The sequence below is a fragment of the Myotis davidii genome, unplaced genomic scaffold, assembly GCF_000327345.1.
Source record: "Myotis davidii unplaced genomic scaffold, ASM32734v1 scaffold424, whole genome shotgun sequence".
NCBI lineage: Eukaryota > Metazoa > Chordata > Mammalia > Chiroptera > Vespertilionidae > Myotis > Myotis davidii.
The window spans coordinates 2,807,759-2,826,835 of NW_006295827.1; the positions used below are offsets into that span (position 1 = coordinate 2,807,759).

The following is a 19,077-nucleotide window of genomic DNA, read 5'->3' on the forward strand; positions in this document are numbered from 1 at the left end:
TTAAAGAGCATACAGGTATAAAGAATTTTTTACACAATGGGATTTATTTTTCCCTCTTTGACCAAAAACCATGCCTGATGAAGATGATCATCCAGCAAGGAAATCTTATCAACCACTGTTTTCTTCCTCCACTTAACCCAAAAGCTTTAAGATTTATTTTTCAGTATTTTTTCCCTCAAACTTTCCATTTTCTCCCCACGAATCCATTTTATTGACTGACTGCAAACATTGTCTCTAATGCATTCCCTCTATTCGGGGACCCAATGATATTCATCAGTGCCCAATTCCCTAACTGCTGTGGAGGACTCTGACAGATTTAAGTTTCACTTCTGATTAAGTCTTCCCAGTGAAAGTAACCTGATAGCCTGACCCAGTGTAGCGCTCTAGAAATAAACTTCCCCTTCTGCCTTCCTTTCCCTCAAATTTATGAGCAGAAAGAAAATATCATCATTTCTCTAGCATCTTCCCTAAACTTGAACCTTAAAGCTGTATGTCTATTTCATTCTCATCATGTTAAGCTGATAATAAAATAAAATTCAACTAATTCCAAAAATCCCTGCAACTTTCAATGTCCTATCATTTAACCTCTCTTGAAGAAATATAGTCATGAAAGCATTTGTAACTGAAATCCTCAGAATCAAACACTTAAATTTAAGACAAATTAGGCAAAAAAAATGCTTCCCACCTGCCAAACGGTTCCCTACTGGTTCTCAACCTTGGCTGCACATTAGAATCACCTGGGAATCTTTTAAAAATCCTGATTTCGGGGCCTCATCCTCCAGAAATTCTGTTTCTTTGTTATGGGGTGGGACCACAACCAGTGACTGCGAACCTTTTGAGCTCAGCGTGTCAGCATTTTGAAAAACCCTAACTCAACTCTGGTGCCGTGTCACACAAAGAAACAATTTCCGGAGGATGAGGCCCAGACACCAGGATTTTTAAAAGATTCCCAGGTGATTCTAATGTGCAGCCAAGGTTGAGAACCACTGCCCTAGAGCTTTCCTAGGGTAAGATTACAGTTTCACCACATCTTTTCTCTGTTAGACACACCAAAGAACAATGTGACACCAGAATGTAACAGCACCCCTGCCCCCACTGATGCCATTCCTTGAAACCAAGAGTTCTGTTTACCCCCGTGCCTAGAACAGTGCCTGGAACACAGAAGAAACTCAGGAACCATTGGCTGAATGGATGACTGGGTGGAAGGAGTATGGGCGCTCCACATTAGGCTACCAGCATAATCGAAAGTTGGCAGTACTTATGAAAGATGTCATGGCCTTGGATGTATCCACAGAGACAATTGGCCACTCTGGTCAGAGGGCACATCTTACTGTACATCTTACCCCATACCTTACTGATAAAGCTGTGACTCTGGCCACAGCCTTATCAACTGCCATCTAACAGCTCAGAGCCTTCCAGATGCATGTGACTCCAGGATTCTGAAATGAAACCCTGTGTCCCCTGACTTCTAAGATAATTTTATAACTGTCAGCTCATCCCTAACACTTTCAACAAGAGCTCCCAACACTTCTGAATTTCTCAGTTGCCGCTCTAATGCCTTATTCCTGGTCTCCGAAAGGCTTTGAGTATAGCTCACTGGGCATCTGAAGAAAAACTGCACACCCTCCTCCAGGCACAGTCTCTGCCCTAACTGCAAAACAGAACCCCTGGGAGTGTTTAAAAGTTCTGGTGATGGAGTGGGGGCTTCCTCCGCCCTCCCATGGGTAGGGGAACTTTTTTTTTAAGTTCCCCAGGCAATTCTGTTGTGCAGCCGAGTTTGAGAATCCCCTGCTCTAAAGCTTAACAGTTGATTCGCTTCCTCTTCAGAGCACACACTAAAAATAACCCAGTTTTAAGAAAAGCATGGTAAAGTGCTATGGTTTGTTAAAAACTGGTGGTGCATGGGTGTTGGTTATGTTATGTTTTACATTATTCCATATTCACAAAATATTTCATAGTCCTATGTATACATATACTCACATTTGTACACAAATATATCTAAAGCAAGTTCATCATACATTGGTCCTCAAAAGCACAAGTATTAAAAAGATGGTTTCAGATTCCTAAGGAGTACACAGGCACTGTGGTATTGGTGGCTTTTTCTTAACTGGAGGTGGGGGTGGGGGATCAAAACCAATTTCATTAGATCTGCTGACTTGAAAACCCTGGCCTGAATTCTGTAGTAACACTCCACAGCACAGGTCTTGAAAAATGTTCCAATCAAACTTAGTTCGGAAAGACCAAAAGGTATCTGCTTAACCAGCAGTCCACCTAAAATCAGCAGTTGCCAGGGCTGAGCCAGACTGTCTGTGAAAACCTTTATATAATCAAACATTTGCAGACACAGAAGTGGGTTATGACACGACAGTAATACTCCCAAGGCTCAGCTCTAAAACTAACTTAAAATGGGGTTGAGGAGAGCAAACTCCAATGTAAGTTTATCCAGGCATAAGCTCACCCCCCTCCTCTTCATCAGGAGACAGTGCAAATCCTGACATCAGACAGTCTGGGCTCAAGTCCTGACTCAACAATTTTCTATCTACATGACCATAGGAAAATTATTTCATTTCTCTGAACCTAGTTGCCTCATCTCTAAAACGATAATAAAAATGTTACCTACTTCACAAGGTGCCGTGAGGGCTAAATGTGACAATACTTTGGGTACAATGCTACCATATGCAATGAGTCCTTGATAAATGTTAACCATTATCACTGTTGTTGTTTTTGTCATTAAAATTATTACCCAAATGGTGGTGGATTATGGCACTAAAGAACAGAGCTAGTCCCCAATTTGTGGTAGCTGAGCATTGTAATCCTGTTATATTCTTGAAACATGTCTTTTGGGAGAGCCATACCCATAAATGGCAGAGGAGACCAAATCTGCCTCATGCCTGGAATGATGGCAGTGATGTAACACATAAGTCTTGTTTTAAGCTGGATGACCTTGGGGAAATTAAAAGCCTTTTTTGTCTGGGAAATAAGGGCTTTGGACAGTTGTTTTCCACTGTTTTTAAGTTTCTCAAATTTGCTGGGGTTTAAAAGTCAAAGTTCCTACAGGCCCTCCCCATCTCTGCCCCTCTCCTTCTCACTGTGTTGCTCTCTTCTATCCCCCATTGCTTCCTACAGTTTCTCACACACCAAGCCTCTCCTTCCTCAAAGCCTCCACACTTGCTCTTCCCTTCTTTGAATGCTCTGCCCCTCACTCACCACATTTCTTGATTTCTCACTTCCTAGGGTTTCTACTCAAATATCACCTCCTCAGAGAGGCCTCACCTAGATGAGCCTCTATAAAATTGCACATGTGCTAAAGGAGAGAGAGAGAGACATCTCACACTGCCGTCATGATTTTGTGTCAAGATGAAGCAATAAACTTGCAAACAGAAAACAAAAATAAAACTTGCATATATGCATATACATTACATTCCCACTATCATATCTGTACCCTGCTTTAAAAAAAACTCATCATCACCCAGCATATATGTATTTGTTTATGATATACAGTATGTTCCCCACCCCTGCTAGAGTAGAAACTCCATTAGAGCAGATATCTATTTCTCTTATTCACTTCTGCAGCCCCTGTGCCTACAACAGTGTCTGCCTAGAAGTGATTGAGATTTCCTAAATGAAAGAAAAGAATCCCAATACCTTTTTCTTCCCAAATAAAAACTTACCCTAATATATAAAACAGATAATGGTGGTGTTCTGGTTGAACGAGGACAGGGCCTCCCCACAGCTGAATCGGTGTCCCTAAGGTACCTCAAACCCACTGCCCCAAATTTTTCCAAGGTCATTTCTTGCTCAGAAAGTCTCCAAGTCCATGTTATTTCTGTTAGACTCCAACAAGAAACATTAAATTTGATGAATGACTTTCCATTCTGTAATTTCACTTACTATTCACTGGCAGCTGCATAAAGTTCCCTGGAAATTCAAAGCATACCATGTCCGAAAACTGTTGCATCCCCAAATCCATATCTACAACCAAATAGAAGGCATTTCTGGATTGGGCTGGGGGGGGGGGATCCAACTCCATAAGGCAGCTGGAAGGGTGTCTCTTTCATGCCTTATCATGTGGTCCCTGGGCCTCTGGGACTTATCACTGAGCCTCTAAGCTGCAAAAACCTCACCACTTCTAAGGGAATAAGGAAGAAGGATGGTGGACTCAGGAACCACATGGAGACAGATGTTACATAATGGAGCATATAAATTTTGGTAATATGGCAGCCAACCAGTGGGTTCCTGACTCCAATATTTACTCCCTTTTTACATCTAAATGACTTCCTGGCTTAGCCTGCTATGGTCTTACATTTAGGAAAGCAGAGGCTGAGAGAATCATAGAGAAGAACTCTGCACAGGGCATGAAGAGTTGGGAGAAACACCCCAGAGGAGCGTGTTGGCTCCAATAATGTGATGAGGTCTTCTGCACAGCTAAAAGACCTCCTCAGAACTGCGGGGAAGATACGAAACACACTCAACAAACAAGTATACAGGATTTTTGCAAATCTTTATCATCCAGTCTAGCAGTACTGAACTAAGCAAGAGGTATGGACTGAAAGCATGGTGACCCATCCTCTAATACAGTAATCCAACCCTTAAACTAAAGACAATTTAATGCCTTTGCATGTCCATATGTTTTCTAATGACGCCTTTGCTGTCAGCATGCTACAGGAGTGCTTCTTGGAAGATGGAAGCAATGACAAAGCACATCGTTGGGAAGGCAATCATATGCAGTACTAACCATTTTACAATGACCATATGGGCTCTATTTCAACAATGTAATTTCCAAATCTGCCTGAGTATACATACTAGTATTCCTCTGTCCTTAATCCTGGTAAGCCATACTAAAAAAAGTAAGAGTACCAATGAAATATGGGCAGCAGATGTAGCAATCTACAAGAATGTTAAAGAAACCTTCATCTGTAAACAGTAAACAGAGCGCACCCATTGCCCTGAAGTGAAAGTGACACAGATCTCTACCAGTCCTCTTCACACTGTTTCCTTAATTGAAAACATCACAGCAGGGGTTTTACAAACCTCAGAGGGGTAAGGAACAACACAAGGAAAAGTTAAAAATACACAGCTCCTACCTAAGTATTTACAGTCTGAGACAGGCCCTAGAGGTAATACAAAACTCATATTTTATAAATATATCATATTCAGGTTTCAGAAATCCCTTTTAAGACCCTGCTCTTAAAGGTGTGGTTCCTATTACACTAGATTTCTATAATGATAGTTAAATTTCAAAAGATATGCTTTGACTTGGGTCACCCCTATGATCACAAACTTGGATAAAAACTGAATTCTACTATATTTCCATTTTGGTTGAGCAAAAGAATATCTGTGTCCCTTGAAGTAGCTGGAGAGAGAGGAGCAAGACTACAGGTCTCAGAGCATGATGATTCCAACAAGAAACAGCCTCCTCTCTTCAAAAAGAGACTTTTCAGAGAAGTGTTTAATTTGATTGATCTTCATATTCAGAGAAATCTTTGGAAATTTCAGGCCCAGTGAAGGCACTCATTGTGTGTGTACGTGCGTGTGCGTGTGCGTGCGTGCGTGCGTGTGCGTGTGTGTAAACTCCTCAAGGGATGGTCATCAGCCAAGTCTGAATCCTGAAGTCCTAGAGGATGAACTGTGTGGAGGCCCATGTTGGCCCAGAACAGAGGAGGAAGGGGCTTCTCAAGTATGTATAGTACTCTAATCACAGTTTGGATTTCCGTAAGGAGCAAATCTAACAATCTGATTCGTTAGCATACTCTTTGCAGCATAAACAAACCTCTACAGGGTGAAGTGGGGGAAAAGGGAGAACAATTTGCAAATGTGTGCTGTATAATAAAAGGAAACAATAACAGAAAATAATGCACCATTTGTCAATCTAAGGGAAAGATATCCAGAGAAGCAAAGAACTATTTAGTATGATCTTTCACTAGGAAAAATAAAGACTCTACTAGCTAAAAAACAAAAAAAAAGGTAGTAAAAAGATCTGTTTTATGTGGAATAGACTGCCAAGAGAAATACCACTTCATAGAAGAGTAAAAAAATAAAATAAAATAAAATAAATACTTAGGAAACTATAGTAAAAAAATAAGCTTATACCCATAGTGACCTGTTGAGGGGGTGCCAGTCCCTTCTCCAATTTCACACTTCTGTTCTAAGGGGCTGCTGTAAAAAAATCCGTAAGATTACGTGTGTGAAAGGGTTTAATACAGGGACTGACAAACAGTAACCCTCAATATTAGGAGCCTGAACCCTTGTCTTTGACAAAGGCTTAAAAATCCACCTGAGTAATGTGACCTGGGAAAAGGTCAGATTTCAATACAGGGAAAAGCAGTGAAAGAAACAGAAAAACCAACAATAAATAAGCCATAGATGTGCTATAGGAGTGGCAGCCACCAATGTAAGCTCCACCTTTTAAAAAGAAAATAAAGAACTTACCAAAAGATGATGAGGTACTTTCCCCTCCCTAAAGCCTATTATAATGCCTTAAAAAAAATCCCTTTTAACCAAGACAATTTTCAGCAGCATCAAAGAACAAATGTGGTCTACCAGAGACCCATTGGGGACTCTCTCACAAAATGAATCTATATTAAAGAGAAGAGTGGAAAGAGATGAGGAGCACAAGCTTTCAGGTCAGGTTATAAACGGCTGCATTTCCTGCCTCTCTGGTACTGACTTTGGGGGCAAGCTGACTTAACCTCTCTGAGCTTCAGTGTCTTCAACCATAAAACAGGGGTAGCGATTGGCTGCTCTAATGAATACAAAATTCTGAGCACAATACCTGGCACAGAGTAAGATCTCAATACACAGTAGCTCCCTTTTCAAAAATGTCTTTTCCAGGAATTTTTGAGGAAATAATTCAACTCTAAATAAGCACTGATCGAGCACCTACTATGCATGGATTACTGAGCAAAGGAAGCAACGATTCTGAGAACCTCAACAGTAGAGAGGCTAAAGGTAGAGAACAGAGGGAAATAAAATACATTGGAAATACAGGAAGAAAACCGGCTTTTTCAAGGTTCCAGTCATACTCTTTTAAGTGACACACAATAAGCCATTACAGAGCATGTGATAGCTCTTGAGCTTCCCACCAGATCCCAAGTAAAACACAGAGTACACTGTGTCATGGTCAACACTTCAAAAACTCCTTTAGGCTGACCCCCCAAGATCTCAATCCACAGGAAAATCATTTTAGACAGATAAAATATTCTGAAAGCTAAGAAACAAATCATTTCTCTGATCTACTCCATATCCCAACATTAAGACTATCAATAAATTTTACTTTGTTATTATCAACATCATCATCATCTGTGATTTTGGAAATATGTGCAGATAAAATTAATTCTTGGTTGAAATATAGATAATAGGATGGCTTTACTGGATAGGTTTTGAAGTCTGAATGATTCAAAGTGGAAAGACATACTGCCAAAATATTAAACAAATTTTAAAAAGTGATCAAGAGAGCTAGAAGCTGTGCAGATATGCTAAGTTAAAAACACAGTTTTTTACACTTTTAGTATCATATGAAACTACTTTTTCAAAAAACAGTAAGTATTTCTGTAATCATATTATACTCCAATATTTTAAAACAGTTATAGTCCTTCAACTGAAGGTGACCTGGAACAATCTGGCCCATTTCTATATTAGACTAACAAAACTAATTTTAAAACAACACAACTGTCTAACACAGCAGGTTTCAACATTCAGGTGTGAAATCGCACCTCCCTGCACACAGGCTGAATTATCCCCGTGCCTCTCACCTGTAATTATCATTTGCTCTCTCCCCAGGTGGCTCTGAGCCACCATATATCATCCTCCTAGGCTCACATCTGGAAATACAAACTCCCTCTGGGGCCTCAGACGCTGTGCGGGCAAGAGGGAGGACAAAAGCAAAAACTTCATGCTGGCTTAGACAACTTCTGAAAACAGCTCTTCCCACACTCAGTGTAAGAGCAATCTGACAAAATTAAAACACCCTTATGTCACCACGGTTAACAATAGTATTTTTCAAATAAAAGGAGTAAATATACTTCAAGTTCCTGTAGAGGCCAGATTCTTCCATTAAGGCCAATTCCAAAAATTTAGCAAAAGATCTTTCATCAGTTGAGAGGACATAATTAGCTGTTTTGATTAAAGCATTTTCCTCCCCTGGTTAACAAGATATAACAGATGTCACCGACTTCCCTAATAACAATACAGCCCTGCATTTGGCATCTTTACAATTTTAAAACTGAACTGTCATATAGAAAATTTATAGCTAGGGTGTCTCTGTACAGTTATGACTCTAAAGTGGTTATGACATGCCTGGACTCCCCAATGGAACAGATATGGAAATCATATTCCACATGCATAGCTGCAAGCCCTCCTTAACACGCACTTGAAAACCAACCTCTGAAATCTGAATGATGCGGGCTTATTCAAATCACCACCAATTATTCCTGGAAGCACAGACCAAGTGAGGTATGCAACCTGAACAGAAAATGCAAATCTCACAGTCACTTTCTTCCAGGAGCACAGAGAACACACGCAGAAAAGTGTTTTGGGAAAAGCAATGTCCAGCTTAGACCCACTCTACCAAAATCCCAACTTCCCTGCAGAGAGGAAGAATACTATACTTGATTTAAAAAAAAAAAAAAGGAAAAGAAAAAAGACTCATGTTTCACAGTAAGTTTCTCTTGGTGCATTTGATCCAATTTACAAAAATTCCATTTACACCAATTTTGTCAACATACCTGTCCATGGTGTAAGGAGAGACAGGCCTGCATTTTAAATGGGAGGCAGCCTCTCTGACTGAACAACTCAAACATCCTGGTTTAACAACTCCATTAATGACATCAAGCACAGATCTAAAGATTACTCAGCCCCTCTGTCAGTTGCATGTGTTATTTATAACAGAGTATATCAATCATGTCCTTCCCTTTATTATTTCCTACTTTCTGGTCCTAAGCTATTTGGTCTGCCAAATTAATACATCCCATTGCTGCTGCAAATCTAAACAAGGCTTGATAAAAGATTAATAAAATAGTTGGGTTCTCTGCAACCACATACACACCCCGAGAAATTCATCAATGTCTTTATTTGTATATCTGGCTGACTGCCCCCTGCAGCAAAAATGTAAAGCACACTGCTCAGGTATCATGTTTTATGGTTTGCATTTAATTTGGGGTGTCAATCTGCTTCTGTTTTAATTATATCCATCTTGATGTTATTACAATCTCATGAAAACTTCTTTTCATTATATGAATGACTATAAAAACATACACATGACAAAGTTATTATATATTTTCTGGTTCAGCCATAAAGATGCAAGATGGCTTAGCCAATACACCATGTGGATTTATTTAATGGTCTGAGTCTTTCTGCTGCAAAAGAAAAGTTTGATTGAGTCTTCAACTCCACTGTACTCCAAAGTTCACTTGTTCCATATGTCCTGCTACTAAACTTGTAAGTTACTCTGAGTTTCTCTGAATTGTCAGGCTGAAGAAAATATTTCATCCAAAAAATTATGTTAAAATTTTGTCATTTTATATCCAAATAGTTATTTTATCTTTCCATTACACATTCAAGGATGAGAAATCCTCATATCATCACTCTAATAATTTTTTCTTCTACATCCTCATTCTGGGAAGTGGGGTCTGGGTGGGGTGTTAAAATTCTTAGCAAAATTGGAAGCTTTACAATCATGGGTGCTCATTCTCATTTGTAGTATTACTTTTGTTTTTTAAAAAACAATTTCCAACATTTCCAGTCCTTGAGAATCCTTAGTACTAATGAGAAGCAGACAGTCTCCTAGTTTCATGGGATAACAGTGAGATTCTTTAACTCCCAGTATATTCTTGAGCAGGTCAATTAACACCTCGGAGCTGTTTTCATTTGCAAAAGTAGAGGCAGAACTACATCACTAAAGACATCATCTGTACTTATAAAAGTACACTGGCCAACAATGGCTGGAGTGAAATGGATCAAAAGACTGCTCTGAAAAAAGCTGAGTCCTAACTTTTAGGATAAACTCCTCCTAAAGATGCTCTACACCAGCCGTGGGCAAAGTACGGCCCGTTTGAAATGAATAAAACTAAAAAAAAAAAAAAAGACTGTACCCTTTTATGTAATGATGTTTACTTTGAATTTATATTAGTTCACACAAACACTCCATCCATGCTTTTGTTCCGGCCCTCCGGTCCAGTTTAAGAACCCATTGTGGCCCTTGAGTCAAAAAGTTTGCCCACCCCTGCTCTACACACTAAGCTCAAAATTGTAATTTTCCCAAGTAATCAAACTGATTACCTGATAAGAAATGAGAAAGGAGCAAACTACAATACACAGCAATGCAATAACAGTAACAAGTAACAGCAAAACATAACAAATGCATGTTTGCCCTTCTGCCACAGTGAAAGCATAACTTCACTTGAATTACATAAAATCATTTTAGAACAGCACAATCCTGGACCTTCATTATTTTGCCAACTGAACACGTGCAGAGAGAAAGGGTGGAATTTCTAGTATGTGGCTGAAAAACAAATGATAATCTAATATTCATCTATTGTTCCATCTACATCCTCCTTCTCTTAGGTTTTTTTCCCTACTTAGTTTTTAACTATAGAAGACTATTCACTGAACAACATTTAGCCAGCAAGTATAAGTGAACAGAGACCCTACCTAACAAAAACAAAAAGCCTACTGCAGCACAACTTTTGAGGAATAACTGCAATACTGGACTCTTTTAATGCCTCTTTTCAAGCTCTTAAATATCACTGCCATCAGAAACTTTGTAGAAACCTTAAATGAGGTTGGTAGGTTGGTATGGTGCTGCACTGTAGGGCAAGTGTGGGAACAACAAGGAAAACAACATCCCTCAGGTCCCATCACAATTTGATCCTGGAATTGACTTAAATCCTGTCCCAGATTCAGAATGTTACTGCAGTTGGAAAGTATCAGATTTCAGCCATAATAACCAGAGTCACAATTTGTCTTCACAGGCTATGCTTCAGAATCTCGCCCAGGTCATTTCAAAATGCTTCAGTTAATAGCAAGCACACAGTACCTGCAATTTGAAGACTTTCTGCCAAAAATGAATCCCAGTCATTTTCCATTACTTACAAACTCTGGGCTTTCCCCTCCTCTCTTATGCCTCCATTTTACCACACTTGGATTTTCCAGGACTCTGAAGGTACAAAGGAGGTATGGCACACCTGGAGGTATAGTGACAAGCTAAAAATGACAGTAAAGTAAAAAATATTTATATGTAATTTGGCAATTTGTGTCATTTGTCAGGCAGATCCTAACTAGAGGTTTGGATATAAATGGGAAATCAGAATGATGAGCTGTAACAGCCCAGAAAATTGTGGCAAGCAATTTACTAACATCAGAGTCCCACCCTCAGACTGTCAAAGTTCAAACAATGAGGTCTGAAGTGTTTAAATTGCCACATTTCATTCACAACTTCCTAAATCTATTGCCTTCTATTAACTGCATTAATAATTTTGATAGATCTACCTCAGTAAAGGAAGAGAGAGGGGAAGAAGGGAGTACAGTTGGGAGGGAAGGAAGGAAGGAAGGAGGCAGGCAGGCAGTGGGTGGGTGGGGAATCTAACTGGATTCTGAGATGAGACTGCCATTTACACTAATATGTGAAATAAACTCCTGCAAAGAAGGAGCAAAAGACACCATTTCAGGCTACAGGTCCACTTGCAAAGGATAGAATCAGAGATCTGAAGAGGACTGACACACGGAAGCCTGCACGTGTCTAGTCTCTTCCTAAGCAAGCAAAGGAAACCATACTATGTGAAATCCACTTCTCCCCTCCTGTTACCAACAGCATAAACAGGGCCTATTCTTTGGCTCTTACAATGATACCTACTGACTATATGACCCTTACCCTCCAGACTTATGAGAAGAAATGAAGATCACAGCTAAGATTTTGAAGGAGGAAAACAAACTGAGGGTGTCCCAGGCTTAAATTCTTTGCCATCTTCGAGAAAAAACAAAATTGGCATTCATCTATGGAACAGGTACAGATTATATAAGAAAAACAGTTCTGACCCAACTAACAATGTCCCTAAATTATTTTTGAACCTCTCCACCAAAGTAATTCCTACCTTGCTCTTCCAGACTTCAATTACCCGAGTTTTCTAATCTCCCTGATTTTTCCGAAAGTTTACCAAATGAATAGCAGCTATCTTGTTTCCATCTTCTTTTTCCTATATCTGCAGAATATTGGGTTTAATCCTGACCCTGAAAAGTGTTGTTTCTTAAAGAGGAAAAAACACTATGAGGCACTTTCACAAAGTTAGTGTATTAGACTACCTGCGACATAAGGGTAAAATAAAATGTAGAATCTCTAACCCACTGTCCTCTACTCTCTGCATGTGGATACACACACACAGCCCATCAAAAAGTGCTACAGGCCCTAGCCAGTTGCTCAGTGGTTAGAGCATCGGCCTGTGGACTGAAGGGTCCCGGGTGGGTTTGATTCCTGGGTTGCAGGCTCAATCCCTGGCCCAGGTCAGGGCTCATGAGGAAGGCAACCATATGGATAGCTGTCATTGTCTCTTCCTCCTTCTCTTCCTCCTCCACTTCCTCCTCCTCCTCCTCTGCTTCCTCCTCCTCCCACTGCTCCCTCCCTTCTACTCTAAAACTCAATGGAAAAATATCCTCCTGTGAGGATTTAAAAAAAAAAAAAAAAGTGCTACAGGCATTCTGTCCAAAAGGCTTCCAAATCCTGTAGCCATTGAGACCTAAATTACTTAACTGCTGACCTCAATTATGATTTTCTCAACATAGGGACCTTATTTCTAATCCTATTATTCTTTAAAACTAAATAATCACAATTTTTTTTACAGTATATAGAACTGTTGCATCTCCGAATCTCTTTATCACTCTCAATGCTCCATTGTGTTAGTTTGGGGTTTTTTTTAACGGAGCTTGCTCTAGTTTTGCTCTAGTTGTTGTTTTTTTAACCCTTTTCCAACTGTGAAAGCTAGAGAACAACACTCTCAGAAAGGATGAAAAGCTAATCACTAACTTTGTGATTCATTTTTTTTTTCAATTTACTGGTTCATTTATATTCTCTCTACTCCCAAAAAAAGAGCTGAAGTCGTTAATCTCAACAGCTAACACAAACTGTGTGGAATCATCATATCACAATCTTTGACCTCATCTCACACAAATACTTCTGAAGTGATCTCTGTGCAGTAAAATGCTGTAATTCAGTACACACTGTAAAATATTTGAATTCATAACCAGGCACAGTATTCACACTCTTCCATTTCTGCAAACTTTCTCACCTCTTAGAACTCCTCAGATCTTATGCACATTTTCAGAAGTGAAATGCAGGAGGAACTGACCCATTTACCCTGCCATGCCATTCCAAACTTCCCAAGATAAAAAGTGAAAAATGCAAAAACAAAACACATCTCCACAGCTCTCCCTAGCTGAGAAACAGCAGAAAGGTTCTGACCTTTCTTGAACTAGCACTTCATACACAAACGAGCCAAAGAAACCTTTATTTTAAGGTCAGTGCCACCCCTCTTTTTCATCCAACCTTCTTTCCAGCTTGCTTAAAAAGCAACAATACACTAGAAGGGACTAGGAAGACAGGATATAGCATATTGGCTAGAGGCAGCTTGGTGGCATGAGAATTGGGCTGCTATCACACTGAAAGTGCTATTAATGAAAATCACTGACCAATTCTTACTTCATGGTGGGGCTGCCAACAATCAATGAAAGGGCTGACACCAGGCAGGAAAAGAGAGCAGGAGGACAAATGAACTAATCATCATTATTTACACCTTGCACTCCCCTTACCACTCCCACTTAAGCAGCAGCCTCCGCTGCAACTTCAAACTTCTGTGCCTGGTTTTCCAAGTAGTCTATCTTGGGTCCACTCTCCCTAAATTCAGAGATCACCAAGTTCCTGGAAGGAATCTATCAGATCTTTCCCAGTATCTCCCAAACCAGATTATGGATTTTAATGCCAACAATAAAAGTGTCCTGTGGTCAAATAAATTTAGGAAATAAGGCACATCACATGACCTTCTCTGATATTCAAAATTTGCATTCTCATAATAAAAGACTTAATTCTGACATTAACAAGTCACCCCTTGAATTGTGTCTAGTCCATCAAGTTCCAAAACTATTCGAGAGCAGATCACATTTTTCTGTTCTAAAACAACCTCTGAACACCTGGCAAAGCTGTGTTCCTACCCAGCATGGGTACCTTTGCTCTAAAACTAGCCTAAACCTCTCAACTAATGGATTTTGAAAATGATACTTTTAGAAAGTAACTTCCCAAAGTGACTCAACCAGTTAGGACAGCCAAGCCTGGAATGTTTCTCCACTAGTCTCCTGACTCCCTAACAAGCACTCTTGACTTCCATAATGTTGGACTTATTTCTACCAGGCCTTCCTTGCCCCCAACCCCTAATCAAATAGCATCTTCTCACTCCTCTTTCTTCTGCACCTTCTTCACTTTTCCCTCTTCTTAGAATGCTCTTCCCATCCCACATTCCTTCCCTATCTATCCAAATCCCTTCAACCTTTAGGTTCCATCTTCTTCATGAAGCCGTCTCAAATACTTTAGCCAATGGCACTCACTACCCCATTCTCTGAAAGCCTATTGCACGTCGTTGGCATTAGGCATCCAAGTGCCTATTTTAAAATTTTGTAGGTGCAGGACTTGTCATCAGCTAAACTGTACACTCCTTCAAGATGCTACATATATTTTAGGTTTCTTTGTACTCTTTCTAATACCTTGCACATATCAGGCACTCCATAAATATTTTCTGACTGATATGAAGAACATGATTAATGTTGTTTTTTGAAACAACTGAATAAATGATATTTGACCATAGTAAATTTTAAAGCCTATTAACATGGTATACTAAAAGTACAACAGCTTCTGTACAGCCTATTTACACTATCGATGTGCAGCGTTTCAGGGGAAGCCCTGACACAGAGCGAGGAAATGAAGGCCACATGAAATTCTTGGTTTGATCCTGTATCCACCAGAAATGAGTCTTCCTTAGTTTTTACAAGCCTGCAGAGCTCCAGTTGGCCTCCTGTCTGCTAATCCCACTAATTTCATATTTGCTTCCCGTGGTCACTTGTACAAAAGGAGGCTGCTTTAAAAATCCAGTGCACAACAGAGGAGTGTGGGGGGGACGGGGGGGGGCGGGTAATAATAATTTTGCAAAGTCAAAATTTTAGCTGCAGCACTCACGTGGCTTACTAATTGAGACTACACAGAAAGGAACCCAAATAAGAACAGAAAGGCAATATTATCTGGCATATCATGGTACAATGACAGTACTGGAACCCCAACATTTTCATTATACTTTGTTAGAAGCCACTTTTTTTTTTAAATGAGGCATGACATCAGGGGATATTCACTCTCAACCTGTTATTCAAAGAATATCCAAATAAACAATACCATATCCAAATGGTCATTCTGTTTCTCAGATGCCTAATGAAAAGAACACCACGATCAACTTTAGCCTCCTCACCTACCCTCTTATCTTCTATCATGAGACTCTTCACAATCACATACTTGAACTTCAGGGTGCAATTACTCAAGACAAGTGTCCCTGCAGAATATGAAACTACCTCAGCCAGTTTTACTACCTATAAAGTGTGGGCTTCTCAAACTACTCCCAAAGCTTTCATCATCTTAAATATCCAACAGTGAAAAAACAATCAGCATAAAAATGCTGTTCTCATTAGGCAAGTTTCTTTTGCTCTAGCAAAAGTAAAGTCACAGTTGGACTGGAACAACTTATATCAGCACATTTCATTTTGAGTCAGGAGCCTCTTTTTTTAAAGTGGGAGTCAAAAATCAATGTGTCCATCCATTAACATCCAAAGTATGCTACTCCAGTTTGCCAGCTATTGCTCTGAACTGGCATGAGATACAAGCCTAGCTGTATAAGCCAATATTTCTGGTTTCTTATCACAACACTAGCAGCAGCCTCAATGTTACATGGTGACAACTGTTTTCATTTCTAAACACAAGGCACACAAAAAATAATATATATTTAGGGTACTCTTAGCATCTATAATAATTCTGTCACATACATTTCTATCCAACTTCATAGTTTAGTTGCCTGTTTCCTAATAAGCCCTCACATTTTATGGTGATAGTTGAGTAAATCTTCCAAAATGAGTACATACATAGGTTTTATCTTCATGATCACTGCACACTTATGTTTGACCATCCAGCCTGGACACAAATGTGCAGCAAAGAGATCTACCTTTGTCCATAGAACCAAACACACATTATTTTTATTCCCCACTTTTTTTTAATCTGAAAAATTTACACCTTTTCTACAAAAGCTGGATCTTTTACATGTGAACACTGACAGGATATTTGATGATATTAGGAAACTCGTTTATTTAGGTGTGATAATGGTACTGTGGGGGTTTTGGTGCTTTTTAAAGTCATTACCATTTCCAGATACATACAGAAATATTTATATATTTCTCATATCACATCTAGGAGGGGAGGTTGAGTACATGGGATACAGATGAAACAAGATGAGACATGAGCTGGCAGTTGGTGACCTGGGTGTTGGGTACATTGGGGTTTATCAAACTGTTCTCTCTACTTTTGTATATGTTTAAATTTTCTATAAAGTTTTAAGAAAACTTTTTTAAATGTTAGACCGTTTAGACCCACACACAGATGTGTAAACTGTATTTAGATATTAAGGTAGCATAGTATTCAGCTAAAAATAACCTGGGTTTTGAATTGAGAAAAGTAGCAGGAAAAAAAAGATAATCACAGCAAGAAAAGTAATGGTGTTAACAGTACACTTTGAACTTGGTCTTCTTTAAAAATTAAAAGTTTTTCAAGCCCAAAAGAAACTGGAAGGGCACATTTTCTCTCAAATGCCAAATGAATAGATATACACATCACAAGCCCAGGCAAATATTTATCAAAAGTAACAATGATTTTTAAAAGTACTGGGTAAGTTACACCTATTTCTACTTGGCCTCCAAAAATGTTCATGGGAAACTACAGATCCCTCTGGCTTACTGAAAGGGGACACGGGGCAGCCCAGGATAACCGTGCAAAACGCAGAACCACTTGTAACCAGATTTTACAAGTACTGTCCTAAACTAACCACACATAGCAATCATGAACCAAATTCTAGGCAGCATTTTCTATTAGCATACATGCTGCTATGTCAATCCCTATTTTAAATCAACAGAGAAACAGAGAGAAAGAGGTCACACTGTACAGTACCCTCCCACCTTGGCAAAGTTGAAGCCACAGTTAGAATTATCCTAATAAGTGGTGAGCCTCAACACTCAAAACGATTGTGTACAATCCATTTTAGCCAATAAAGCACAGGTTCTAGAACCAAAAGGGTAACAGATTCAATCACTAACATCAAAATCTATGGTCACTAATACCACCAACCACCCTCCCTTCCTCCCCAACCACTGGCCACCATCCACCACCACCATCACCACCAGCAGCCCAACCAAAAAGCAGTTCAAATAGAAAAAAACAACCCCAAAGGAAGGCTTCTGTTCAAAAATATATTAAACCTGACACCCAAACACACAGAGAGAACCAGCAATCTCAACCTGTACAGTTACTGCATGTGAGATTTAAGCTGTCATTAACTAAGCTTGCATTTGATCATCTCAAATAATACCATAATAACAGCACAAAACCAAAGGGAAATGAAAAAGTTTCCTTCAGGAACCTTTAACCATACCAAGTGCATGACAGGCTAGAAACCAACTATCTTGATTTTGTGCTTAACCAAAGCTGGACCAACTCTGCAGAATCTCAAAGCCTCCTGTGTGTGTGGTGTGTTGGGGGTGGGGAAAGCAAGGCAGGGGGAGGGAAAAAAGGGGGTTACATTTATAGAGACCAATGACCCATACCAGCACCAAATCTGATTCTTCCAGGTAAAGGCTGTTTCCCCCTGACCCCTGGGCAGTCTACCTCTAACTACCCACCCTCTTCCCCAGAAGCTGGTTAGAGGGCAGCAAAATGTGCGTTTGGAAATCAACACTGCAGGTACCCAAGGAATAAAGACTTATATATAACACAAAGCCAATCAGAAAGAAAAAAGAGAGAAAAGAAAACACACACACACACACACACACGCAAAGGGAGAGGGACAATTGGGTGACAAGCCCTTCAGATACCAGCTCGGATTTTATTCTTTCCTCCCACCAGTCGTCCCTGGTGTACCTTTTCTGTCCTTTAACCAAATTGCTCATGTACACACATGTGCATATATATGTGCACAAATATTATAATTAACCCTTTCTGTAACAGAGCCCCATGGGGAATACAGAAAGATATTCCATCCTTTCCTCTCTGCTCTCCCCTCCTCCCTCCTTTCTCCCAACCAGGAGAAAACGCCCCCTTCCCCAGCTTCACCAGAAGGAAAAAAAAAAAAGGCAGGGAGAGGGGACAGAGAAACCACAAAACACCCGTTAGTATCCAGTTCCGAGGACACCCAGGAAAGGTATACACTACACAGACACACACACACACAAGCACATAGGGCTCTGTCGAAAGCACACAGAGAACCGTCCACAGGCGCCCCAAACCCAGCAAAGAGACTTCCACCAGCTAAGAAGCCATGATTGGGGAGGGAGAGGAGGAAGGAGTAGGGGCAGAGCTACCCGTGGAGGGGGGCGCATTGTTGTGATGCCTGAACCCCTTTCTCCATGCCCATCTGCTGTGGAGGGGGCGCAGGGGAAAGGCGAGCGAAAACGAGGAGACCCGGAGACCAGGCAGGGCTTGGTGATGCCCTCCTGCCGCCTGTCTGTCCGCGCCCCCAGTTCTCCCCCCAACAATAAGATCTCAGCCTAGACAGACAGACAGACCGGCCGGAGCACAGTGGGTGAAGCTCCCGAGCCGGGCATAGCGAAATGGGGTCGTGCATAAAGGAAAGCCAGGGGGAGGGGACCCCCCTTACCTCCAGCGCTTCAAAAGTGACAAAGCTGGTCATGGCAAATCCATCAATGATGTCCTCTTCGGCCGAGGTGGACTCTCTCCGCTTCCTCCGCGGGGGTCTGGGCCGGGACGGGGCGGAGGACGGGGGCTTCCCATTGTCTTCCTTG

At 40.4% G+C, this 19,077-nt stretch overlaps 1 protein-coding gene across 1 annotated transcript in view; it reads right to left on the reverse strand.

Moving 5' to 3' along the window:
* AUTS2 (autism susceptibility candidate 2) overlaps nt 1-19,077 on the reverse strand; it is a 1,133,774-nt gene that overhangs the window by 1,114,274 nt on the left and 423 nt on the right. Inside the window, 1 exon segment of the mRNA XM_006770868.2 lies at nt 18,933-19,073. Coding sequence (XP_006770931.2) covers nt 18,933-19,073 — 141 coding nt within the window.